The sequence below is a fragment of the Cnephaeus nilssonii genome, assembly GCF_951640355.1.
Source record: "Cnephaeus nilssonii genome assembly, chromosome: 13".
NCBI lineage: Eukaryota > Metazoa > Chordata > Mammalia > Chiroptera > Vespertilionidae > Cnephaeus > Cnephaeus nilssonii.
This window is the reverse complement of record NC_137084.1, coordinates 4,512,887-4,537,006: the sequence shown is the minus strand read 5'-3', so window position 1 is coordinate 4,537,006 and position 24,120 is coordinate 4,512,887. Positions and strand designations below refer to the sequence as shown.

At 61.4% G+C, this 24,120-nt stretch overlaps 4 protein-coding genes across 13 annotated transcripts; 1 reads left to right on the top strand and 3 right to left on the bottom strand.

The window, feature by feature from the left end:
- Positions 1 to 51: 51 nt before the first annotated feature.
- Positions 52 to 3,827, bottom strand: DNAJC4 (DnaJ heat shock protein family (Hsp40) member C4). 3 transcript variants are annotated; one of them, XM_079787054.1, is made up of 6 exons: positions 3,404 to 3,823; positions 2,320 to 2,413; positions 1,383 to 1,567; positions 1,134 to 1,295; positions 385 to 471; positions 154 to 292 (listed from the first exon to the last, which is right to left on the bottom strand). In XM_079787054.1, the coding sequence occupies exons 1-6, from the start codon at positions 3,487 to 3,489 to the stop codon at positions 196 to 198; spliced, it is 711 nt and encodes a 236-aa protein (XP_079643180.1). In that variant the 5' UTR covers positions 3,490 to 3,823; the 3' UTR covers positions 154 to 195. The 3 variants fall into 3 exon arrangements, with proteins under 3 accessions (XP_079643178.1, XP_079643180.1, XP_079643179.1); XM_079787053.1 differs by having other exon boundaries at positions 1,134 to 1,298; positions 3,404 to 3,821; XM_079787052.1 differs by having other exon boundaries at positions 52 to 292; positions 1,134 to 1,567; positions 3,404 to 3,827.
- Positions 3,828 to 4,290: 463 nt separating this feature from the next.
- NUDT22 (nudix hydrolase 22) lies at positions 4,291 to 6,931 on the bottom strand. 2 transcript variants are annotated; one of them, XM_079787051.1, is made up of 6 exons: positions 6,832 to 6,931; positions 6,045 to 6,542; positions 5,609 to 5,707; positions 5,030 to 5,127; positions 4,797 to 4,890; positions 4,291 to 4,487 (listed from the first exon to the last, which is right to left on the bottom strand). In XM_079787051.1, the coding sequence occupies exons 2-6, from the start codon at positions 6,522 to 6,524 to the stop codon at positions 4,386 to 4,388; spliced, it is 873 nt and encodes a 290-aa protein (XP_079643177.1). In that variant the 5' UTR covers positions 6,525 to 6,542; positions 6,832 to 6,931; the 3' UTR covers positions 4,291 to 4,385. The 2 variants fall into 2 exon arrangements, with proteins under 2 accessions (XP_079643177.1, XP_079643176.1); XM_079787050.1 differs by lacking the exon at positions 6,832 to 6,931 and having other exon boundaries at positions 4,293 to 4,487; positions 6,045 to 6,813.
- On the top strand, positions 6,923 to 9,730 carry TRPT1 (tRNA phosphotransferase 1). 7 transcript variants are annotated; one of them, XM_079787044.1, is made up of 7 exons: positions 6,923 to 6,958; positions 7,280 to 7,360; positions 7,616 to 7,697; positions 8,624 to 8,793; positions 8,882 to 9,299; positions 9,372 to 9,482; positions 9,591 to 9,730. In XM_079787044.1, exons 2-7 carry the CDS (start codon positions 7,289 to 7,291, stop codon positions 9,680 to 9,682), a joined length of 945 nt encoding a protein of 314 aa, XP_079643170.1. In that variant the 5' UTR covers positions 6,923 to 6,958; positions 7,280 to 7,288; the 3' UTR covers positions 9,683 to 9,730. The 7 variants fall into 7 exon arrangements, with proteins under 7 accessions (XP_079643170.1, XP_079643173.1, XP_079643169.1 ...); XM_079787047.1 differs by lacking the exon at positions 6,923 to 6,958 and having other exon boundaries at positions 7,227 to 7,360; positions 8,882 to 9,056; positions 9,243 to 9,299; XM_079787046.1 differs by lacking the exon at positions 6,923 to 6,958 and having other exon boundaries at positions 7,268 to 7,408; positions 8,882 to 9,056; positions 9,243 to 9,299.
- On the bottom strand, positions 9,667 to 23,731 carry FERMT3 (FERM domain containing kindlin 3). The gene is made up of 15 exons (XM_079787041.1): positions 23,603 to 23,731; positions 22,855 to 23,027; positions 20,066 to 20,299; positions 19,718 to 19,837; positions 19,439 to 19,607; positions 19,141 to 19,243; positions 13,203 to 13,310; positions 12,913 to 13,047; positions 12,487 to 12,536; positions 12,273 to 12,397; positions 12,010 to 12,116; positions 11,680 to 11,913; positions 11,227 to 11,351; positions 10,337 to 10,478; positions 9,667 to 10,225 (listed from the first exon to the last, which is right to left on the bottom strand). Exons 2-15 carry the CDS (start codon positions 23,012 to 23,014, stop codon positions 10,046 to 10,048), a joined length of 1,992 nt encoding a protein of 663 aa, XP_079643167.1. The 5' UTR covers positions 23,015 to 23,027; positions 23,603 to 23,731; the 3' UTR covers positions 9,667 to 10,045.
- Between the last annotated feature and the right edge of the window lie 389 nt (positions 23,732 to 24,120).

Below are 24,120 nucleotides of genomic sequence, written 5' to 3'. Positions count from 1 at the left end.
GGGGAAAGGGGACGCACCGCCCAGGGGGCCGGGCTCGGAGGGCGGGCGTGGTCCCGAGGAGTGGCCGGGGTTGGGGGTGCTGGGCCTTAAGGAGGGAGCCGGACGGGAAGGCTGAGGATCACTTTATTGCACGCGTTTTGGGTAGGGGGACGTCCCGAGAGGGCACACACAGCAGGCTCCATCCAGGTGAGAGGCTCAGGGGGGCACGATTCCTGGGCCTGGGGGAGGCTCGGGTGGTGGCTGCAGCGGCTGCCTCGGCTGTTGCTCCTGCTGGAGCCTGGCTCGGTTGGCCCTGCAGGAGAGAGCACCGGGGCGGTCGGCACAGCGACCCCAGAGGCTGGTCCCAGGACAGGGAAGAGGGGGCAGGGTGGAGCAGGGACAGACCTGGCTCGGGCCCGAGTGTCGTTGTAGATGGTTGTGATGATCCGATCCTTTTCATCCATGAAGCTACGGTGCATCTGCTCCAGCTTCCTGCAAGGGGGTTACAATGAACTCTGGATCCCCCAAACCCTACTGTCCCCCACGCTAGGGTGTCAGTGCTTTCTATCTGTGGGAACCTCAGCCTGACGGCCTGTGCTGGGTGAGGAGAGCAGTACAGAGTAGCCAGGCTTGTCCAGGGTCCAATGGCGACCCAGGCCCCTGGCTATCCTGCGGAAGGTGATGACAGCGGCACTGACACAGGGTGGTCCTCGAAGAGCTTGGAAAGGGTTGTGTGTCTAACGCCATCCCTGAAGTAGCCGGCTGCTAGTGGGCGCTGCCTCTGTGTACCTGTGCTGTGGAACCTGTGTCACGGCGCATGAGAGAGGGCCGGGGAGACAGCTGGCTGCCAGACCAGTGAGGACAGCTGCTGGTGAGGCAGTTACCAAGCATGTCTTTCTTGTGCCTGACTTTGGTTGGCTCCACCACTCCTGGTAGTCAGCACCAGAGATTTATAAAACACAAAATAAACTGGAAATGACGTTAGCCCTTAGTGCAGAGCTGCCTTTGCCAAGTAAAAAGAGGCTCCAGAGACCTGCTTCATACAGTTCTTAGCTCGAGAGACACAAGGGTGGTGTGGATGGCTGACTGGCCACACTGGGCTTCACTCCCCCTCTTGCCCTCTGCCCACCCCTCCGGGAAAGGCAGGGAAGCACCTGAAGGCAACATAGTGCAGGCCCATGCCCGCCAGCATGATCAGGAGGCAGTACCCCAGCACCCGCTGGTTGTGTCTATACTGCTGCCGCCTCGACTCTGGTCTCTGCGGCCTCACACCATGAAACTGGGCCCAATATTGTGCATTTGGGGGTTCCCAGGAGCTGCTGGGAAGGAGAAAAAGAGACAGTGTGGGGATGAGGCTCCCCAGGAGATTTGGAGGAGAAGAAGCGAATTGCAAAATATTGTACCTATGTGCCTGATGAGCAGGCCTGGCATGGGCGGCGGCTCCTGGGGGCTTTGGGGGAGCTGCTGAGCGGAGCTGGTGGTCGTAGTTGCGGCGGCTCTGCTCCCGGCTGAGTACTTGGTATGCTTCACTCAGCTCCACAAAGCGGCTGTGCAGGGCTGGGTTCCCGGGGTCCCGGTCAGGGTGCAACTGAGGTGAGGCAGGACTCCCCTCATCTCCCTTCCCATGCTCCCCAGGACCCATCTCGATCATATCCACCCGCAAGGGCTCCAAACATTCCCAGAGGCCCTGTCTGGACAGTGACCTTACCTCTCAGGCCCTCAGGCTGGCCACCCCACCAGAAAGCCTGAGTCAGGAAGCACTCCGCCTCCCTCCCCACCTGCTGCCTACCGCTCACTAGATGCCCGGGCCCAGGTTTTTTCAAGAGCAGGCAGGTCAAGAAAAACAAGCCCAAAATGAGGGGAAAAAAAAAAAAGGAAGAAAGAAAGAAAGAAAAACAAGCCCAGCCCTAGCCGACTTGGCTCAGTGGATAGAGCGTCAGCCTGCAGACTGAAGGATCGCAGGTTCGATTCCGGCCAAGGGCACATGCCTGGCTCGATCCCCAGTGGGGGGTGTGCAGAAGGCAGCCGATCAATGATTCTGATCCTCTCTCATCATTGATGTTTCTATCTCTCTCTCCTTCTCCCTTCCTCTCTGAAATCAATAAAGAAATATATTTATGAAAATAAAATAAAAACAAACCCAGCCCATCAGACAGGACCCCTGGCTCTCCTCACACCCTGCCCGACCTCTGCCCTTGGGGCACTCCCCCCTCCCTATGCATGCTGAGGGACTGTGGTACCAGCCAGAGCGAGCCACTCAGCTCCATTCCTGGGAATCTGAAGGGTACCCCATCTGGCTCAGAATTCCCCTCCCACCTCCCTGCCTAGGACCACTGGTACCTCCTTGGACTTGGAGAAGAAAGCCCGTTTAACTTCTTCGGTGCTGGCACCAGGATGTACCCCCAGCAGTTCATAGTAGTTACTGGGACCAGACCTGTGGAGAGAGGCCAGAACCTGTAGGGGCTAAGGAAACACGGAAGATACCTCTCCCCTACCGTCCCAGCCCCGCTGGGCCACACCCTTCAACTCAGCACCCAGGAGCTGCGAGGGCTGAAGCAGGTGCCATGGGCGACCTACCTCCCACCCAAGAACTAACCAGGCCCAGCCCTGCTGAGCTTCCGAGATCAGGCGTGTCAGGGTGGTATGGCCCGAGTCGGGAGACCTATCTCCAAACAACCCTCCTTTCTGAGTGTTTGGGGAAGGGTGCGGATCAGACCAGGGGGCCTCAGCATGTGGTCCTCAGACTCCTTGTGTCAAAACTCCCGAAAAGCTTGTTTAAGAAAAGATTCCTGCCGAAACCGGTTTGGCTCAGTGGATAGAGCGTCGGCCTGTGGACTGAAAGGTCCCAGGTTCGATTCCGGTCAAGGGCATGTACCTTGGTTGCGGGCACATCTCCAGTAGGGGGTGTGCAAGAGGCAGCTGATTGATGTTTCTCTCTCATCGATGTTTCTAACTCTCTATCCCTCTCTCTTCCTCTCTGTAAAAAATCAATAAAATATATTAAAAAAAAAAAAAGAAAAGATTCCTGAGCCCCATCTCATTCCTGCCGATGGAGACCTATCTCCACAGCCAAACCGGTTTCGGCAGGAATCTCCGGAGCAGGACCCAGGAATCTGCATTTTTGTCTCAAAAAGCCCACTCCCCCGCGGGTTGGAATCAGCGATGCTCCACGACCACAGGAGTTGTGGAAAGAGCATGGGCTTGGCTGGGGCCAAACTCCACATCTGCCTCCTGACTCGCTGCACAGCCTTGGCGTCCTCCCTTCACCTGGTCCTCAGCGGTGTCCTCAGCAGGGAGGGTGAGGCTACCTGAGACGAGGCTGCAAGGCACCTGACAGACCCTAACAGCTCAGCACCTAGGGCAGGGCCCTCCGCAAACACGCACGGAACCTCCGGGAAGGCGCCGGCCCCGGCGACCGACTCACCGCTGCCGGGCGGCCTCTGCGAAGAGCCGGGCGGGAGGGCTGCGGGGCCACAGCCGACAAAGGCACAGGGGCAGCAGGGGCAGCATGGCGGCGGGAGGACAGCTGGTGAGAGGAGGCCACCAGGAGAGTGCATGGGGACCAGACTGCAAGCACTCCGCGGGCGGCGGGAAGGGGCCTGGCCCCCATTACCGGCGAAGGAAAGCTGAAGCCGGCCCGAGGACCCAGGGGCAGGCGGGGCCTCCTGGCTCCAGCCCAGACCCCAGCGTCCTGGACCTGCGCTGCCTAGAACCCGGGCCCTTCCCCACACGGGCCTCGGCGTCTGGACAGCCAGACGCGAGCTCGGAGACCCCCCTGCCCAACCCCGGAGCTGGCGGGGGGAGTTTGGGGGAGCGGGTGAAGGAGGAGCCACACCAAGCCCCGCCCCCGCTGCACTCACGGCCTCCATTTCCTGCGCCGACTCAGGCCCCACCCCACGCCCTCATTGGCTTAGACGCCCAGGCCACGCCCACAACACCGGAAGCGCGATGGGGCCCTGCCCCCGTTGCCCATTGGCCTTTGACGCCTCGGGCCCGCCCCCCGAGGCCGGAGCCTGGGGCGCGCTGAGAGGTGCGGGCATTCCCCCCGGAAGCGGGCGGCTCCGAGGCGGACACTCAGTGAGGCTCTCGGCCCAGCTGCCGTCGCTCCGTCGCACGAACGTGGCTGTCACGCCGCTTTGCAGGGAAACACTTTCCACGGAGCAGTTTCCACCCCGTATTCGGCCCGGACCCTCGGGGACACGGCCCTCAACCCAGCTGGCAGAGGGCACAACGGAGGCTGGGCTTTCTCTTTTCCAGCCACTTGTCCGGTCTCCCTCCCCACCCCCGCTCTCCCAGCGGCCCCTCTCTGCCTCGTGGGAACAGCGTATGGCAACGGAATCCAAGAATAAAGTCCTTTATTGTCCTTGGAGCTGGCTGGGTGGTAGGGCTGCGGACCCCAGGGCCACTCAGGTGGGGCTTCCCTGGCCCCGGTTGTAGAGGAAGATGGCGCCTTTGGCGGAGGGGCAGAGCTCGGCCCACATTTCAGTCTCCTGCAACCTCCTCACCCTCTGCGGGGAGACAGAGATGCAGACAGGTAGCTCTCGGGGCTCTTGCAGGAGCTGTGCCCAGAGCCCCTGAGCCTCAGAGCCCTCGGCACCGTACAGTCCCTATTGAGACATGTAAAGAGGCTGAACAGGTCCCGGGCCCCTCCCTTGGGCTTCCGGCATCCCCAGTGAGGCCTTGTGGCTCTGGAGAAAAGCTCTGAGACATTTGGGAGCCCCGTCTGACCTCCGCCTGCCCCCACAGACATGCATCACCAGGCCTCTGCAAGTCCCAACCCCAGCTCCTAGTCCAGGCCAGACTTTGCCGCCTCGCACCTGTGTCTCCACAAAGATAATTCCCGTGGACTCGTGGGCCTCAGGTCCCCCACTCATGTAGTGGTTCCTCACCTGCTCAGAAGTCAGGCTGCACCTGGGTAAGACATGAGGATGGCCCAGTGGGTGCCCAGTCCCAGGAGGGCCCCTGTGGAGCCCCAGCTGCCTCGGCCATGCCCCTCCACCCACACCACCTGCCCCAGGACCCAGGACCCTGCCCCCCGGAGCTCACTCACTGGACGTAGAACTCGGCACTGGCACGGCCCGCACTGGTCTCATTGCGTGCGATGCCCAGTAACAGCGGTTGGCTCAGGGTGAGCAGTGGCAGGTTCACCTGGGGCCAGGGTCCCACCTGTCAGTGCTCACCGCCCACAGCCCTGCCCCTCTCCGTGGAGACAGCCCACGCCTTGCCCTTGCACAGCATTTTACAGTGTGTAGCTCAGCTGCCCAGAAGGCTGGATGTTGGATCTGGGGCATGTTCACTTTACAGGTGGGAAAACCAGACCAGAGATTAAATAATTTGCCCAGCGCCACCCAAGGAAAATCGATCAATCAGCTTCCAGTTACTTCTCTTTTCAACAAACCTCGGTGGAGTAGGCAAGGCCTTTACAGTGTTCACATTGTAAAGAGAAAGAACCTGAGGGGCACAGGGATGAGGGCGAGGCTTCCACTCCATGTGCCCAACTGCAGAGCCAAGTCCTTCCCTCAGCGTCTCATGCCTGCAGACCCTTCCACCAGCCCAGACCAAGGTTAATTCTGGCATGTTCTACCACCTCCCTCCCCGCCCCCAGCCCGTCCTGGCCACCCCCACTCACCTCATCACTGATCTCCTGGAGGACACTGGAGAAGAGCTCGTGCACCACCAGCGGCCCCGGGAGGTCCTTGTGCAGGGGGCTGTCGCCAGGGCACAGGGCCTGGGGGAGGGGAGGCTCAGCTCCTGCCCCCACCTCTTCCAGCCCTGCCTCCCCCCAGACTCGCCGGCCCTGAGGGCCTGTCTGTGTACAGTGTAAGAGTGCGGGCGGTCCCCTGACCCAGGCCCTCCTTCTCCAGATGGACAAGCAGAGGGCCCGCTGGGTCCTAGCCCCCATTCCCTAGCTTCTCACAGATCTGGGGAAGGGATCAGTGAGGAGGCTGAGGGGGGCCTTGAGCAGAGACTTCCACAAGTACCAGGCCAAGTCCTCCTCAGGGGTGAGGACAACAGCGCTGAGCTGTCTGGGTCTGGGTGCCTTTGCCCCCAGCCTGGCATCTCACCTGAGGCTCAGGGTGCCCACCAGGCACGTCCACCAGCCCAGGGGCTTCAGCCACCCGCCGGGAGCGGCGCAGGAAGACAAGGAAGTCATCGGCGGTGGCCAGGGCGGCACCCACCCCCAGGGGGTCTGCCAGGTAGGCTTGCTTGTTACCCCAGTCGGCAGCCCCCTGCTGTCGCAGCCAGGCAGCTGAGCTGGCCCAGTTGGTGCCCAGGAAGTCTCGGTAGGAAGTGAGGCCCAGGTGCAGGAGCAGCTGTGGCCCCTGCGAGCCGGTGGGCGCCAGGGACGCAGAGTGCAGGCGGAACTTGGGAGCGTCAAACAGCCAGGGCTGGGCCTGGAGCCGGCTCTCCCAGGCAGCGGCGATGGCTCTGTCCCCTCCTGGCAGTGGGCGACGGTCGTAGGCTGGGCTCAGCTCAGCCCCAACTTGATCCTCGGACAGCCCGCCCGGGGGGCACTGCAGCAGCAGAGACACCTCGGGGTCCATGGTCTGGACAGGGCAGCTCTGGGGACGGTCACAGCCAGGCCTGTCACCTTGGGGGACCTAGAGCCACCCACAGACCTACTGAGGATCCCCCCAAGCCCTTTTGCACCCCCCTGGGCAGTCAAGTGTCTTATCACCCAGCAGGCGCCCGAGGCTCCAGCTGCCAGGCTTCCCAGGGACTCCCGGGCACCCCTACCACCCGAGGCCCTGGGTCCAGTCACCCCCTAATGTCCACGTCTCCCAAACCCAGGGCTCAGGAACCCCTCCCAGGGCGCAGGGGCTCCAGCCTCCAGCCTCCAGCGGGACTCACCGCCAATTCAGCCCGCAGTCCCCGCCCCTTTCCCCGAGCGGAAGTGCCCGCCCCTCCCGCCCCGGCTTCTCATTGGCCAGTTTCAGGGCTCGGAGCCCTCGGTGCGGCCGCTCCGCCTCGGGAGTCGGTGAGCTCTCGCCCCTCGGGCTGGCCCTCCCGGATCTTCCGCCCCGGGATCCGGGCCGCCGGCCCCGCCTCCTCGGGCCCGAGCCTGACCCGCGGGCCTGGAGCGCGGGGCTCGGCCCACCTGGCCCCGCGGCTGACAGTGTGATGACCTTGGGCAAGCCTTGCCTGCTGGGCCTCTCGAGTCCTACCTGCACCCCTGCACCGGGGGGCTGGGTGGGAATGTCCCCGCCCGCCCCCGCTCTCACGTCCTGAGGCTGTGGCTCTGGGCGGGGTGGAGTCATGGGAGGTCCTTAACAGCCCCCACTTGCCACTGCGCCCCCAGGCTTTGGCCATGAACTCTGGAGAGAGGAAGCTGGAAGCAGCAGGGCCCAGAGGTAGAAGGGCTCGCAGACCCCGGGAACAGGTGCGCCCCTCCCACCCTCACTCGCCATCCCCACGGTGGAAGGGGGAGGTAAGGGATCTGAGCCCTGGCTCCCTGGGAAATGCCGGTGGCGGGCCTGGGGGCTGGGGGGTCACACTGTTCTCCGGAGCGCTCAGGGGCTGCTCTTCCTCTGGTCCCCCCCCCCCCCCCGGGGGCAGGTCACTCAGAGTTCCGGGGGGCAGCAGCAGCAGGACAGGGTCACCACGGGGACCAGGAGCCACCTCTGAACTCTTGCAGGACCGAGATGTGCAGCTGTCCAAGGCGCTGTCCTACGCCCTGCGCCACGGGGCCCTGAGGCTGGGGCTTCCCCTGGGGGCTGGTAAGTGAGGGTCTTGGAGGCTGCGGTGGAGAAGGCTCCAGCGCAGGGAGCAGAGCCAGCCTGTGTGACTGCTCTCCCCCAGGGCTCCCTCCACAGCCCCATGGGGAGGCACACAGGCCGCCTCCTTCCATGCACAGGGAAGACCCAGAGCCCAGTATCATTTCTGGGGCAAACTGGGGGAGGAGCCTGTCTTTTGGCCAGGCCTGCGACCCCAAAAACATCTCAAAGTGGGCGGGGGGGGGGGATGGTGGTGCCAATGAGGCTTATTGAGTACCCACTTTGAGTCAAGTACTGTACTAAAAGAGTCACTTTATCTTTTTAAAAAAATATATTTTATTGATCTTTTTACAGAGAGGAAGGGAGAGGGATAGAGAGCTAGAAACATCGATGAGAGAGAAACATCGATCAGCTGCCTCCTGCACACCCGCTACTGGGGATGTGCCTGCAACCAAGGTGCATGCCCTTGACCGGAATCGAACCTGGGACCCTTCAGTCCGCAGGCCGACACTTTATCCACTGAGCCAAACCAGTTAGGGCCACTTACCGTTTTTTTAAAATATATTTTTATTGATTTCAGAGAGGAAGGGAGAGGGAGAGAGAGATAGAAACATCCATAATGAGAGAGGATCATTGATCGGCTGCCTCTTGCACGCCCCCCACTGGGGATCCAGCCTGCAACCTGAGCATGTGCCCTTGACAGGAATTGAACCCAGGACCCTTCGGTCTGCAGGCAGAAGCTCTATCCACTGAGCCACACCAGCTAGGACAGGGTCACTTTATCTTTGTGACCCTCCATGAGGCAGATCCTGTTCCCTTGAGCCCTTGTGGTCCCCACGCCCAGGCTCTGCTCTGGTTGTGTATCTCCCCTGTGAGCTCTGGCTTAGGCCTGAGCAAGCTCAACTCCTGAGCTCCCCGTCTGCCCGCAGGCGGCTTCGTGCCCCTGCGCGCCCTCCTGCAGCTGCCCCAGTTCCGCAGCTTCTCAGAGGAAGATGTGCAGCGCGTGGTGGACACCAATGGGAAGCAGCGGTTCGCCCTGCAGCCAGGGGACCCCAGCACCGGCCCTCTCATCCGGGCCAATCAGGGTCACTCCCTGCAGGTGGGGCTAACGGGACAGGTGGGAGAGCCAGGTGGTACCCTTGCCTGTGAGGGGGGCTCACTGCTGTCCATCCCCCCACCCGTGCCAGGTACCTGAGTTGGAGCTGATGCCCCTGGAGACCCCGCAGGACCTGCCCCTGATGCTGGTCCATGGCACATTCTGGCAGCACTGGCCCTCCATCCGGCTCCAGGGCCTGTCCTGCCGCGGAAGGACACACATCCACTTGGCCACAGGCCTGCCTGGGGACCCTGGTGTCATCAGTGGTCAGTATCCCCGACCCCAGCTACTCCCACCCACTCTCCTCCCAGGTCCCTCCAAAGGTCCAAAGCCACCCCATACCCATATGCGGCAGTACCTCCTTTTCCTCACTGAGTCCAGGACCCCAGCCTGCCCACGTTTGATCACTGCCACCCCAGATGCCCCAGCCCCAGCTCCAGGTGTCTCTGCAGGCATGCGGCCGAACTGCCACGTGGCCGTGTTCATCAACGGGCCCCTGGCCCTGGCCGGTGAGTGTGGGTGCAGGAGGGCGGCCCCGGGCCGCAGAGAGGGCCTGAGTCACAGTCTGGCTCTGTCTGCAGAGGGAATCCCCTTCTTCCGCTCTGCGAACGGGGTGATCCTGACTCCAGGAAACACCGATGGCTTCCTGCTTCCTAAGTACTTCCAGGAGGCCCTGCAGCTACGGCCTACCCGTGAGAATCTCCACTCCACCCTCTTCCTTGTGTCCGAAGCCTGTGTCCTCTGCCACCCCCGGGCTGACTTAGGTCTCCCCGTCTCTAACCAAGTCCTCTCTATCTCAGGAAAACCCCTCTCCTTGGCTGGTGATGAAGAGACAGAGTGTCAGAGTGGCCCCCAGCACAGCTCCAGAGGAAGAAGGATGATCCAACGATAAAATATTTATTAAAAAGGAAATGTAAAAAGATAAAATAACAAAAACCTTCCCGTTTGAAACCATCAATTCCCATCCTCTGGCGACAGCTAGTCTTCCTGTGGGCTCAGGGACTACAGCTAGGCCAGGGTGCTGGTCTCGGCCACTCAGACGAGGGAAGGGTGCTGCAGAGCTCAGGACCGCCCTCCCCAGCCGGGGGCATGGCAGAGTCTGGCCCCGCCGGGTCCCTGGTCTGCACAAAGCCAGTGACAGTGCGAATGTGCCCAGGTCGGTGCGTGGAGAGGGTGTGGGCAGTGAGTCCCGGTGAGTGTGGGCTTAGGAGTGGCCATGGCGGGTGGTGAGTGGTACAGGGCAGTAAGACGGGCCTCAGAAGGCCTCATGGCCGCCTGTGAGCTGCAGGAAGAGGTCCTCGTCCAGCTCCTCCCCTCGGGCCCGCTCCCGCGTTGACAGGAAAATGTAGCCCCCTATGTACTCGTGCACAATGCGGCAGCTGGCAGACACGCAGCTGAAAGCCACGTTGATGTGTTCGTCAAACTCGATGGCCACCTGCAGGGCGGGCAGTCAGAGGGGCTGGTGGGGGTGGGACAGGGAGCACCCGGCCCTGCCCTGGCTGGGTCTGGCCGGGCCCCTCCCTCCCCCACCCTCACGCGGGCCCACCTGCTTGATGTCCCAGTTGACATTCCACTGGCGCATGTTGCTGAAGCGCCAGGTCTTGACCACGTCGCCCACGGCCAGGTCGATGCGGATCAGCCGGTTGTTGGCAATGCCCAGGATCTCATCTTTCCTGCTGCCCTTGAACCTGGTCCGCAGGAGGACAGAGTGTGAGCAAGGGCCCCACCCGCGGCCCGGAGCCCGCCCAGACAGCCTGGTGCAGAGCTCAGGAGTGGGTTGTGCAAGGAAGTCATTTAGGTTCTCTGGGCCTCAAGTTCCTCATCTGGAAAGCGGGAGTTAACCAACGTAATAATTATAATAACATTTGGCAGCGTCAGCAGATAGTCTATGCCTTTAAATAACTTTTTTTTGCCCGGCTGGCGTGGCTCAGTGGTTGAGCTTCAAACTATGAACCAGGAGGTCACAGTTCGATTCCCAGTCAGGGCATATACCCTGGTTTCGGGCTCCATCCCCAGTAGGAGGCGTGCAGGAGGCAGCCGATCAATGATTCTCTCTCATCATGGATGATTCTCTCCCTCTCTCCTCCCTTCCTCTCTGAAATCAATAAAAAATATTTTTTTGCGTAAGTATCTTTTTTGTATCATCTGTTGCCTCGATCATATCTTCACAGGCTTGGGAAATGGGCAGGGGGCACCCCCTGTCCCAGCAGCCACGTTGGCCCCGTCCCACAGACCAGCTCCCAGAGGTCGGGAGAGGGGAGGGTCCGGGCAGAGCCGGGACGGAGTTGGTCTCTGTTCTGGCCTGATCTCTCTCTCTCTGTTTGCTGTGGGGGTGCAGGATGGGTGGGGCGCACGGGTGCCCTCAGTAAGCTCTGCCCACAGGGCCCAGGAAGGGAGGTTCAGGGTGAGGGTGGAGAGGACCGCTGGGGCTCTTACTTGACTATGACGTAGGAGATACCAAAGTCGGGCAGGGACTGCCAGGCCTGGATGAAGCGCAGCTGGGCCTCGGACAGGGAGAGTTGGGCCACATTCTGGTGGGCTTCCAGGATCCGGGGGGTGAGCTGTGGGACCACACTGGTGAGGGGCACCCACAGTCCCAGCGGCCCCCTGCCCCCATCAGCTGAGCGAGGGCAGGGGCAGGGCCCATTGTGGGCCCCCAGAGTGCACCCTCTCACCACTCATCACCTCTGAGCTGAGCCAGGCCCCGAGGTGGACGTGGGCAGCGGGACCGTGCCCCCCTCCTCTGGGAGGGGACCAGCACTCTCGCGGGGACACGGGGAGAAGGAATGAGTGAGCACATGGCTTTCCAGGGGAAGGCGCTGGAGGTGCGGGGCCGAGGCGGCCAGGTCAGCGCTGTGGCCAGTCCCCCCCCCCCACGCCCTCTGGCACCTGTTTGGCCTTGAACTTGCGCTGGAAGCGGGGGGCAACAAGGCCGTAAGGGTTGAGGCCCTCCGTGGAGGCGTCCGGGCCCTGGGGCTGGCTGCCCGGGGCCCCGGTCCCCGTCCGCTGCAGGCTGAGGAAGGCCAGGATGGCCTGCACCTCGCTGGCGTAGCTGCTGTCGGCCATGGTGCGGCCCTTGGCGGCCAGGCGGCAGCCGGCCATCCAGCGGGCGTACTGCTGCTCCTGGGGGGCGGGAGGGGCTGTAAGGCCGGGCCCGGCTCTGGCTCAGTCCCTGCCCCGCTCCCGCCTCGGCCCGCCCTGGGCCCTGCCAGCCCTCACATCCTGGCACCGCAGGTAGAGCTCGCTCATGCCCTCAGGGGAGGGCACCAGGAGTTTGATGCAGAACTTCTGGCCGGAGACGTTGACATCAGGGACCACCTCACAGCCTGGGGGGAGAAGGGGGGGGTTAGAAGGCCGGAGCGGGGGACCCCGGCCGGAGAGGCGCCGGGGCCAATGCCAGCGGCACAGCGGCCTGAGCACGGCGTCCTCCCTGGCACGCGGAGGAGGCAGGCGATGCACCCCCTGGCCAGCCCCTCGCTCACCCTTGAGGTTGAGCTGCTGAATGGGGTCCCCCGGGGCTTCGTCCTGGCTCTTGTAGTAGGACAGCGTGGTCTCCTTGAACACCACCCAGTGCTGGCGGTACCCTTTCAGGGTCAGCTTCCGGGGCCTGAGGGAGAGGCGGGGGTCACAGGCCACCTTCCTCCCCTCTCCACACGCCCCCCCCCCCCAGGGCTGCCAACTCTGCCCCCCACTCACCGCAAGATGCGGAGATGGTCCTTGAGTTCCGGGATAGCGGTGAGGCTGTCCTGGGGAGGGGAGGAGTCAGAGGGCCTGGCTCGGGCTGACCCTGACCCCCCCGCTGACCGGGCCCCTCCTCACCAGCACAGGGCTGACCCTGCCCCCGACCCGCTGACCGAGCCCCTCCTCACCAGCACAGGGCTGACCCTGCCCCCCCGCTGACCACTGACCGGGCCCCTCCTCACCAGCACAGGGCTGACCCTGCCCCCCCCACTGACCGAGCCCCTCCTCACCAGCACAGGGCTGACCCTGCCCCCCCTGCTGACCGGGCCCCTCCTCACCAGCACAGGGCTGACCCTGCCCCCCCGCTGACCACTGACCGGGCCCCTCCTCACCAGCACAGGGCTGACCCCCCCACCCTCCGCTGGCCGAGCCCCTCCTCACCAGCACGTCGGTGCGCGCCGAGCCCTCCAGCTTCACCTCCAGGTTGCTCAGGGCTGCATCCAGGTCATCCAGCCCCGGGTCCGCGCCCGCGGGCTCGCTCACCTCCCCGCTCTGCGACAGCTTGTTGACGTGGTACTGGGTGGGCACATGGCCAGGCGGGCTCAGTGGGCAGCCATTCACCCACCCGGCCCTGAGCTGGGCTTCCCTGGAGACGGGGCCCCCCTCTGGAGGACCCTTCCTGCCCCGGGCCTGCCCGGCACCCCGGCCACCCGGGCCCGGCCGCCCGGCACCTGCAGGGCTGCGAACACCATCATCTCCTCCTCGGTGCAGTCGATCTCCTCCAGCAGCAGGTCCCACCGCGCCTGCTCGTACAGCTGGGTCAGCCGCACCGGGTCCGTCTGAGCCGTGGGGGGAGCAGGGGGGGCTGGGTTGGTCAGGTGTCAAGTGCCCTGAGCACCCTGTGCCCAGCCCCTGGCAGCCTCAGCCCTCAGCCCTGCCCTCGGTGCTGCGGCAGCTCGTTGAGCGGCCCCACGTGGGCAGCTGATCCCAGCCCAGCCTTACAGCCTGCCTGCCCCATCGGCCCGGTTACTGGCACCTTTTCCCTCACAACGTGTTTGTACGGATGTCTGCTGTGCACCCCACATGCTGCTGAGGGCACAAGGGGGACCGAGTAAACCAAACAACAAATAGGTGAAGTGATCCAAGAGCGTGATAAAAGCTATAAACAAAACAGCTGAAAAAAAGAAAGAAAAAAGAAAGAAAGAAAACAGCTGCCAAGGGTTGGCTCAGTCATGCCCCCGGTGGGAGGTGTGCAAGAGGCAGCTGATCAATGTTTCTCATTGATGTTTCTCTCTCTCTCTCTCCCCGCCTCTCTCTCTCCAAAATAAATAAAAACATTAAAAAAATATGTCAAGCCCTAACCGGTTTGGCTCAGTGGATAGAGCGTCGGCCTGCAGACTGAAGGGTCCCAGGTTCGATTCCGGTCAAGGGCATGTACCTTGGTTGCGGGCACATCCCCAGTAGGGGGCGTGCAGGAGGCAGCTGATCGATGTTTCTCTCTTATCCAATGTTTCTAACTCTCTATCCCTCCCCCTCCTCTCTGTAAAAAATCAATAAAAAAATTATTTTTTATTTTTTTTAAATACATTTTATTGATTTTTTACAGAGAGGAAGGGAGAGGGATAGAGAGTTAGAAACATTGAGGAGAGATAAACATTGATCAGCTGCCTCCTGCACACCCCCTACTGGGGATGTGCCCGCAGCCAAGGTACATGCCCTTGACCGGAATCGAACCTGGGACCCTTGAGTCTTCAGGCCGACGCTCTGTCTACTGAGCCAAACCGGTTAGGGTAATAAAATATATTTTAAAAAAATAAAAAAGATGTTAATTGTACAAGAAATATAAATCAGAGTATATTAAAATTAGGAACTTTGCCCTAACTGGTTTGGCTCAGTGGATAGAGCGTCGGCCTGCGGACTGAAAGGTCCCAGGTTCGATTCCGGTCAAGGGCATGTACCTTGGTTGTGGGCACATCCCCAGTAGGAGGTGTGCAGGAGGCAGCTGATCGATGTTTCTCATTGATCTTTCCAACTCTCTATCCCTCTCCCTTCCTCTCTGTAAAAAATCAATAAAATATATTTTTTAAAAAATAACATAAAATTAGGAACTTTACCAAAATAAGCCATTAATGTGCTCGCTTTGGCAGCACATACATAAAGTTAACCATTAAGAGAATGAAAAGGCAAAGCACAGAGTGGAAAAAATATATTCACAACATATGTATCTGACAAGGTGCTCATATACCAAATACATAAAGAACTACAGAGCAGTATGAAAAAGACAGGCAAGTCAATATAAAAATTGGGGGGAAAAAACTTGAACAGAAACTTCCAGAAGAGGATTTCCAAGTGGCTAGTAGCCAAATGAGAAAGGGCTCAGCCTGATTAGGCCTCAGGAGATGTAAATTAAAGCCACATAAAAAGCACATCACTGGTTGTTTGGGGTCAGGTGTGGGGGAGGAATGGCTTCAAGTGGTCACTAGAGAGCCCTCCGGGGTGACGGAACTGTGCTAAAATTGGACTGTGGTGACAGTTGCACAACTGTATAAACTTACTAAAAATAACCAAACGGAATGCTTACAATGGGTGCCTTTTATGGTATGTGAATTATATCGCAGTAAAGCTGTTTTAAAAAACATATAAATAAAAAACAGTACGAGGAACCTTTACGCACCTACCGGAATGGCCACAGTGAAGACGATGGGAAATTCCACGTGCGGGCGAGGCTGTGGAACTACCCTGCTGAGGGGTGTCAGTTGGTACAACCACCCTGGAAAGCTGTCTAAGTTACCTACCACAGTGTCCGCCCTGGGACCCAGCAATTCCGCTCTGGGTATGCGCCCTGCAGAAATGTGAACCTGGCCCTGGCCGGGTAGCTCAGTTGGTTAGAGCATCGTCCCGAGACACCAAGGTTGCAGGTTCAATCCCAGTCAGGGCTCATACAATGAAGGCAACCAATGAATGCAACAATAAGTGGAACAATAATTCCCTCTCTCTCTAAAATCAATCAATATATAACTTTTAAAAAAAGTTAACTTCCCCATTTCTTAAAGAAATGTGTACCTATGTTCACCAAAAGACACATGAAATGTTCATAGCATCCGTGTTCTTTTTTTTTTTTTTTAATATATTTTTATTGATGTCAGAGAGGAAGGGAGAGGGAGACAGAAACATCCATGATGAGACAGAATCATTGATCGGCTGCCTCCTGCACGCCCCCCACTGGGGTTCGAGCCTGCAACCCAGGCATGTGCCCTTGACTGGAATCAAACTGGCGACCCTTCAGTCTGCAGGCTGACGCTCTACCCACTGAGCCAAACCAGCTAAAGCTGTTGTTGTTTTACAAACCTACCAGGACTATTTAACTCTTTAAGCCATCATATATTATGTTAACAAAAACGTAATTTAAAAAAACACACAAAAAGAACAACAAAAACCAAGTGGATTTTAGATATCTGTTGACCACATGGAATAGCGATCCCTGAAAGGGGAAACAAGGTGACTCCTACCATCGCCCCCCCCCCGGACCTCCTGGAGAGAGTTTCTAGGCTGCGGCACGGGGAGGAGGACCCCACACGCAGCTCAGCGTCACCCCGGAGCGGAGGAGCCGTAGTTGAGAACCAGGGAGTCCAGGCAGCCGCGCCCACAGGACAGAGTGCTGGAGAGGAGGCGCAGAGCGAGCCCTGGGGTGCGGCAGAGGCTCCTCTGAGTCCTTAGCTGAGAACCGAGGAGCGCGCGCGCGCGCGCGCGCAGCGCGCGCAGCGCGCGCGCGCGCGCGCGTGTGTGTGTGTGTGTGTGTGTGTAAATGAGCGTGTGTGTGTGTGTGGAAATGAGCGTGTGTGTGTGTGTGTGTGGAAATGAGCATGTGTGTGTGTGTGGAAATGAGCATGTGTGTGTGTGTGTGGAAATGAGCGTGTGTGTGTGTGTGTGTGTGGAAATGAGTGTGTGTGTGTGTGGAAATGAGTGTGTGTGTGTGTAAATGAGTGTGTGTGTGGAAATGAGCGTGTGTGTGTGGAAATGAGCGCGCGCGTGTGTGTGTGTGGAAATGAGCATGTGTGTGTGTGTGGAAATGAGCGTGTGTGTGTGTAAATGAGAGTGTGTGTGTGTGTAAATGAGCGTGTGTGTGTGTAAATGAGAGTGTGTGTGTGTGTAAATGAGCGTGTGTGTGTGTGGAAATGAGCGTGTGTGTGTGTGTGTAAATGAGCATGTGTATGTGTGTGTGTGTGGAAATGAGCGTGTGTGTGTGTAAATGAGAGTGTGTGTGTGTGGAAATGAGCGTGTGTGTGTGTGGAAATGAGCGTGTGTGTGTGTGTGTGTAAATGAGCATGTGTATGTGTGTGTGTGTGGAAATGAGCGTGTGTGTGTGGAAATGAGCGTGTGTGTGTGGAAATGAGCGTGTGTGTGTGTGTGTGGAAATGAGCGTGTGTGTGTGTGTGTGTGTGGAAATGAGTGTGTGTGTGTGTGGAAATGAGTGTGTGTGTGTGTAAATGAGTGTGTGTGTGGAAATGAGCGTGTGTGTGTGGAAATGAGCGCGCGCGTGTGTGTGTGTGGAAATGAGCATGTGTGTGTGTGTGGAAATGAGCGTGTGTGTGTGTAAATGAGAGTGTGTGTGTGTGTAAATGAGCGTGTGTGTGTGTAAATGAGAGTGTGTGTGTGTGGAAATGAGCGTGTGTGTGTGTGGAAATGAGCGTGTGTGTGTGTGTGTAAATGAGCATGTGTATGTGTGTGTGTGTGGAAATGAGCGTGTGTGTGTGTAAATGAGAGTGTGTGTGTGTGGAAATGAGCGTGTGTGTGTGTGGAAATGAGCGTGTGTGTGTGTGTGTGTAAATGAGCATGTGTATGTGTGTGTGTGTGGAAATGAGCGTGTGTGTGTGTGTGTGGAAATGAGCGTGTGTGTGTGGAAATGAGCATGTGTGTGTGTGGAAATGAGCATGTGTGTGTGTGGAAATGAGCATGTGTGTGTGGAAATGAGCGTGTGTGTGTGTGGAAATGAGCGTGTGTGTGTGGAAATGAGCGTGTGTGTGTGTAAATGAGCGTGTGTGTGTGTGTGTAAATGAGCGTGTGTGTGTGTGTGTGTAAATGAGCATGTGTGTGTGTGTGTGTGTGTGTGTGTGTGTGTGTGAATGCCCCGCGGCTGGTGGCAGAAACCTCTGGAAGCAGCAGTGGGACGTTTACAGCCCTCGCGCAGGGTGGGCACACCCCATTCCTCACAGCCAGGGCGGAGAACGCCTCACCCACGGCGCGTCAGGTGCCCCGGCCGTTCCCTTTGCGGGCGGCGGGGGGCGGGGGGTAAGTTAGCCCTGGCTTGAAGGCTGCTCTGGTCCTGTCATCAATAGTCAAGCCCTGGGAGGGTCAAACTGCTTCCAGACATCTTAACTTCTTCCCCAAACAAATGTCTAAATACTTAAAGGGCTGCCCTGGCTGGGTTGCCCACTGGATAGCGCGTGGGGGCGATGAGATGTTGGAACACGGGTTGTGATGGCTGCACAGCTCCGTGAATAGACTGAAAGCCATCGACTTGCACACTCAAGTGGACAAATCCTCTGATGTACAGTATATGAGTGATTTCTCAGTGCAGCCTCGTCCTCCTAATCACAGCAACAAGTCTGACAGGTGGCGTGGGCTTTGGCGTGGGGAGGAGCGAGGTGTGCGATGCCAGGAGGGAAGGGAGTATCCTGTTGTGAGGTTCTCAGACGCTGTGTGAAGCGGTACTATTACTAGATGGCAATAGTTGATGTGTGCTACTCCCAGCCGGTGTGGCTCAGTGGATAGAGCCTCGGCCTGCAGACTGAAGGGTCCCGGGTTTGATTCTGGTCAACGGCACATGCCCGGGTTGTAGGCTTGATCCCCAGTGTGGGGCGTGCAGGAGGCAGCTGATCCATGATTCTCTCTCATCATCGATGTTTCTACCTCTCTCTCCCTTTCCCTTCCTCTCTAAAATCAATAAAAACACTTTAAAAAAATAGTATCTGTGCTATAATCCCTAAAGCAACGGCTGAAAGAAAAAAAAAGCATAGCTAATCAGCTAATATAATAGAGATAAAGTGGAATATAAAATTACTCAATCCAAGCGGGCAGGAAGTGAGCAGCGGACAGACAGACAGACAGACAGACAGAGGCCGGTCACCTCAGCAGGCGTGCTCTCCAGAGGGGAGGGGGCAGACACCAGGATAGATTTGGCTGAGGAGAAGGGGACAGCGAGCACCCAGGAAAGGCTGGGAAACAGGAGACAGGATCCCGGGGAGAAGGGACACGCATCCCCAAGGCTGTGCAGGCAGCGGCCGCGGTTAGCAGCTCCTCAGTGAAGGGGACAGAGAAGTGGGCGGAGGGAGTGCCCGGGGGCCTCGCAGAGGGACGCACGGCGCCTGGGGGTGGCCAGGGGCGACAGGAGGCCGGGCGGGAGCCAGGCACCTGGCACGGCCGCAGCACTGCCTCCTCCAGGAGGCCTTCCCTGAGCCCCAGCCGGCTTCCCAGGCGCCCGCACCACTGTCTACACGGAAGTGGGGTCATCATCTCCCCGACGCCCTCGGCATCCGCCCAGGCCCAGAGTTAATGAACGGGTGGTGGATGGACAAATGGACAGAGACACAGACCCTGACTGAGAGCCCTGAACCCAGGTCCCCGGGTCTCTGACCCAGCCCCGGCCCGGCCCGGCCCGGCCCGGCCCACCTTGGGATCCAGGTCGAAGAAGCTGTAGTACTTGAAGCGCAGCCAGAGCGTGTCCCCGGCCCTGACGCCCTGCTGCATGAGGCACCGTGACGAGTCCAGCCACCTGGGGGCGAGGGGGGTCAGGGCTGAGCCCGGACAGCGCTGGGGCACAGTGCTGGGCGGGCGGGGGCTGGGCGGGGCTTGGGGGCGAGCGCACATATAGGAAAGGCCTGCAAACAGGAGGCCTGGATCTGGGGTGAGCTTTGGGAGTGGGGGGCACCGCAGGGACGTGGCCCAGGACCAGGGGCAGGCAGGGCACCTGCTGTGCAGCTGGGTCTTGTCCAGCAGGGAGCTGGGCCGCGGCAGGCGCTGCAGCAGGAGGGGGTCGGGCGGCGGCTGGGGCCGGCTCAGCATGTGATAGCAGGCCTCCGTCTGGGCGCTGTCTGAGAAGTGGGCGGGCATCCCCCGGAACAGCGCAGGTGCCATGCCTGGAGGGCAGGTGGGGGTCAACCAGGCCTGGCCCCCCGGCCTGGGCCTCCTGGGCCTTCTCCCTGCCCCCCCACCCCCCCCGTCCCTGGCCCACCCCGTCGGTGCTCACCCCCAGCCAGGACGACCTTGGTCAGGTCATACACCTCCTCCTCCGGCTCCTTCTCCTTCTTCTTCTTCTCCTTCTTCTCAGGAGCCCGGAGCAGGGACAGCTCCTCAGGGTGCCGGATACCTGCGGGAGCTGGGGCCTCAGTGGGGGGCAGGGCCCGCCCCGGGGCCTCCTGCCCTCTCCCCACATGGGCACTTTGGGGCAGGCCAGCCCTGCCGGCAGGATGGGGACCAGAGTGGCAAGGACAACATGACAGGAGCTGGGCCTGTGAAGGGAGGGGACCAGCCCCCTTGCAGGACCCTTGCGGGGGGACGGGGCTGGGTGCGGGGGTGGGGGGCACCGGAGACTCACTGAGGAGGCGGCAGATGGCGGCCACAGCCTGGAAGAGGGGCTGGGAGAAGCTGGCTCGCAGGCGCAGCGCTCGGCGGTTGGGCAGCCGCAGGAGGACGGGCCGGTGCTGGGGCCCGAAGAAGAGGCGGGCGTCGGCCAGGAGGCCGTACTTATCCAGCGTCCAGTGGGTCTGCAGCAGCCACTGCCTTTTCTGCTCCCACCAAATGGCGTGGTCCGACCAGTCCTGCTTGCGATCTGCGGCCCCGGGAAGCAGGGGCGGGTGACCATCAGCCTGGAGGGCCCGCCCCAGCGCTGGGCACGGCCTGGCATTCAGGGCCCGAGGCCACGTGCCCTCCCCAGCCCAGCCCAGGCCCAGGGCAGCTGGGGCAGCCTGCGGTCCAGGCCCAAGGCCATGGCTGAGTGGCAAGTTGCTGGCTAAGCCTGCTCATCCTCCGGGCTCAGTCACTACATCACTTCCCGGGGAGCCCCCACCCTTAGTGTCCCCACCGCACGCACCCAGCCCGCCGGGCTCCCCGGCCCCCGGCCTCTCCTGGGCGCTCCTGGGGCTGGAGCTCGGCAGAGATGTGGCAGCCCGGGTTTGTCTGGCACGCGGCAGCGGGCACTCCGTGACTGTGTAGTGGCTCCCAGTTCTGTGCCCCCTGGGCCTGGTTTTCTAATTAGTGGATGCGAGTGGGGTCACCCGCCATGACGCGGAACGGCGCCCCCTGCGGGAGGGCACAGTGTCTGCGGCCGCTCGGCGGCATTGCCGTGGAGTGAGCGCTGGTTAGAGTGGGAGGCCCCCCTCACGCAGCCAGTGAGCAGTGAGCAGTGAGCAGTGAGCAGTGAGCAGTGCGCAGTGCGCAGTGAGCAGTGAGGGACACGTGGTGCCCTCCTCCCTCCGGGGGCACCAGCCGGCACGGTGGGCGCGGAGACAGCGCGAGCACGGCCCTCCAGGCACAAGCCCTTTCTTCCCGGTGCAGTCCCCGCCCCCCCCCCCCCCCCATGTCACCGGTGCTGCCAGGAGGGCTTGGCCTGGCTCTGCGCCCTCCCCCCGCCCCTCTGGGTTCTTGGCTCCCGTGTTTTGTCCTCGGCCACCCGCCTGGCCAGTCCCTGTCCTCAGGCCCTGAGGTCCCCTCCTCAGCCATGGCCTCCTCTTGGGGCCTCACCGAGGCTACGGCTTCGTCCCCCTCAGTGAGCCCCAGGCAGACCCCCCGGCCGCCTGCCAAGCCACGGCCACCAGCGTGGCTCCCGGAACCCGGCTCACAGGCCGCGGCCAGGCTCTGGGTCTAGGAATGGGGTGACCAGTCCCGCCCCCAAGGCCTGTCTGACACGGACAGATGGGGGCCCTCTCCTCACCCCCAGAGGCTGTGCCACTCCTGGGGGCTGATACCAAAGATTCTCCTGTGAGGCCCGGTGCCCTCCCTTTCGCCGTTAGACACCACACTCCACCCATGTCATCCCACCTCCACGACCCGCCTCTGTCCGCCCTCAGTGCCAGTGCGACCGCCACAGGGGCTGGCTGCCCGCCTCCGCCCACCCCACCCCTGGGACCTGCCTAACGTCAGCCCTTGCCCGACAGTCCCTTGCGTGGTGCCCTCCACCTCCAGGCGAGTCCGACGGCCTTGTGACGGCCTGTGGCGCGCCACGAGTCCCCGCCGGCCTAGGTGCCCAGGGCAGAGCGCCCCTGCCTGCCCTCGGCTGGCCTCCCTCCTCCCTGCGGGGCCCCTCAGGACTCAGGGGTGGCTTCTCCTGTGAGTCTCTCCCAGGCTGGGGTGACCTCCCCGGCCCAGGCCCCAGCTGGCTCTGTGAGCCCCACATGCAGGAGGCCAGGGGCTGGCGCGGCCCAGCTCAGCGGATGGAGGAGAGCGTGAGGCACTAGGGGATGAGCGGGGACAGGAGGGTGGGCACCAAGTCCCCACTGCAGGGGCTCGGAGCTGACGGGCCTGCCCCGGGGAGCCCTGCAGTGGGTGGAGGAGTGGCTTCCGTCTGTCTATCTCCCTGTTTAGCCTCTTGCGTTGCCACGGGCTGTGCCCTGAGGCCAGTCAAGGCTTCACTGCTCAGCCCTGGCTCGCCCTCCATGCCTGCGGCCCTCTCCGGAGGGACCCCCTGTTCCCAGCGTTTGCTTCCACAGCCTCCTTGGGCCCTGCCCTCTGGAAGCGCCCTCACCACCTCAGCCTTTAGGCCAAGCCGTCCTGGGGCCTGGCCTGTCCCGCTGACCTCCTCCCAGGAGCACGTGTGGGCTGGCTGGGTCTGCGGAGGCCCACGCACCCCCCCCCCCCCCCCCCCGCAGGCCACAGGGCCCGGCCGGGCGCTCACAGGCCTGCGTCCAGCCCTGGCTATCGGGGTGTGCCTCCCGCCCGCCGGAAGGGGCAGCGGCACCCCGGCTGGGAAAGGTGATGGATGTCACTGCTCCTTTCGGCGCTGAGACCACAGGCTGCTCTGCTGTAACTTCCTGTGGGGGCTGGGCCGGCACCAGGCGGTGCGGGCTTCCGCCTGGGGAGGAGGTGTGGGAGCAGACCCCCGGGGTGACCCTCCCGCAGCCCAGGCGAGGCCCCTTCTGGCCCTACAAGCGGAGGAATGGAGGGCTGTGGCCGGGCCTGCTCCCTGGGGACTCAGAACCTCCGGAGTGGGAGGGAGCGAGGGCGGGAGGGAAGACAGTGGGAGAGGGGAAGTGGGGGAAATGTCTTTTTTGGAACCAAATGATTAAGCTGGTGCCTGAGTCACTGTGACACTGTTATCTGTCGAGGGCCTGCAGCGGGGCCGGGCCCGGGGCCGCAGGGAGCCACGGGGCAGCAGGGGCCGGCACTCACTGATCTGCTCCACGATCTTCAGGAGCACCCCGCCGATGTGCGACTCCCCCGTGACCCGGAGGGTGACTGACTCAGCCTCGGGGTCCTCCTCGCCCACAAACACCCGCAGCTCCCAGGACGAGTCGATGTAGTCCCCGGTGGCCGTCTTCATGCCCGCCATGGCTGCGGTGGCTCTGCAGTGGGTGGGGAGGAGGCAGGGTGGGCAAGGCGCGGGGCCTGGCCGGCTGCCTGGGTTCAAGTTGAAGAGGCCCCACGGTGCCCTGGACAGGTGGGGGGGGGGGGGCAGACCCACAGGCCAGGACACCACGGCAGCAGCGAGACACAGGGTGCTGAGTGGTTCCAAGTAAACCTGACCTTCTCCTCATCACCATGGTTAAGCTGCAAGGACCCTCGGAGACCATGTTGTTCAACCCACTCCCATCTTACAGATGGGAAGATTGAGGCCCAGTAAAGAGTAAGAAGGGGCTCACTCAAGAGCACCCCGCTTGATGGCAGAGCTGGGCACAACCTCCATTTGCTTTGCCAGTTCACAACTCGCCCCAAGCCCACACTGGCAAGCTGCCACCCTGGAAATGGCTGGGACCCAGGTCAGAGAATAATGCCCATCCTGGCCCGAAGGTGAGCTCCGAACATCCCAGCCCAGCGAGGCCTCTCCAGGGCAGTGGAAGTGCGGGCTGCCGCCTGGGGAAGGCCATGGGGCCGGGGGCCGGGGCCGGAGGCGGGCGGGGAGGAGAAGGGCCCATCTTACCTTGCCTGCAAGGGGCTGCGGCTGCAGCGGAGGGTTGGAGTGCGAGCCGGTCCTGGCCTCAGCCCGGACACCTGCAGACGCCTGGTGCCTCCGTCTCCTCCGCTTTCTCTTTGGAGCTTCCTTCAGAGGGCAGCCCTGGCCTCTCACGCAGGGCGGGCTCAGCCCCTCCCCAGGGCGGGCTGGCGGCTCTGGGTTCAGGAAGCAAACTGCCAGCCACTGCTGAGGGCTACAGGGTGGCCCCGCCTTGGTTCCCAGCGAGCACAGGAAGCAAGGGAGGAGTGAGGCTGGTGGACCCAACGCCACAAGAGGGTCCCCCAAGAGAAGCCATCAGTTTGTGCTCATGGCTAGGCCCCCTGTTGGCAGGGCCCCAGCTTGTCCTGCCTGCAAGGGGCTGGGGCTGCAGGTGGAGGGTTGGGGTGCGAGCCAGTCCTGGCCTCCGCCCGAACACCTGCAGGCTACTGGGTGCCTCCTTCTCCACCCCTTTCTCTTCGGCGCTTCCTTCAGAGGCAGCCGTCAGG

Excerpts from the sequence above, each read along its gene's own strand:
- DNAJC4 (XM_079787052.1), bottom strand. The coding sequence starts at position 3,489 with ATGCTGCCCCTGCTGCCCCTGTGCCTTTGTCGGCTGTGGCCCCGCAGC. Across the intron at positions 2,414-3,403 it reads GCAGAGGCCGCCCGGCAGCG|GTCTGGTCCCAGTAACTACT; the intron begins GTGAGTCGGTCG and ends CTCTCTCCACAG. Across the intron at positions 472-1,133 it reads CTGCACTATGTTGCCTTCAG|GAAGCTGGAGCAGATGCACC; the intron begins GTGCTTCCCTGC and ends ACCCCCTTGCAG.
- NUDT22 (XM_079787051.1), bottom strand. The coding sequence starts at position 6,524 with ATGGACCCCGAGGTGTCTCTGCTGCTGCAGTGCCCCCCGGGCGGGCTG. Across the intron at positions 5,128-5,608 it reads TCCAGGAGATCAGTGATGAG|GTGAACCTGCCACTGCTCAC; the intron begins GTGAGTGGGGGT and ends CCCTGGCCCCAG. Across the intron at positions 4,891-5,029 it reads AGTGCCGAGTTCTACGTCCA|GTGCAGCCTGACTTCTGAGC; the intron begins GTGAGTGAGCTC and ends TGTCTTACCCAG.
- TRPT1 (XM_079787042.1), top strand. The coding sequence starts at position 7,289 with ATGAACTCTGGAGAGAGGAAGCTGGAAGCAGCAGGGCCCAGAGGTAGA. Across the intron at positions 8,794-8,881 it reads ATCAGGGTCACTCCCTGCAG|GTACCTGAGTTGGAGCTGAT; the intron begins GTGGGGCTAACG and ends CACCCGTGCCAG. Across the intron at positions 9,300-9,371 it reads CGGGCCCCTGGCCCTGGCCG|AGGGAATCCCCTTCTTCCGC; the intron begins GTGAGTGTGGGT and ends CTCTGTCTGCAG.
- FERMT3 (XM_079787041.1), bottom strand. The coding sequence starts at position 23,014 with ATGGCGGGCATGAAGACGGCCACCGGGGACTACATCGACTCGTCCTGG. Across the intron at positions 13,048-13,202 it reads TGGTGTTCGCAGCCCTGCAG|TACCACGTCAACAAGCTGTC; the intron begins GTGCCGGGCGGC and ends GTGCCCACCCAG. Across the intron at positions 12,398-12,486 it reads GACCATCTCCGCATCTTGCG|GCCCCGGAAGCTGACCCTGA; the intron begins GTGAGTGGGGGG and ends CCTCTCCCTCAG.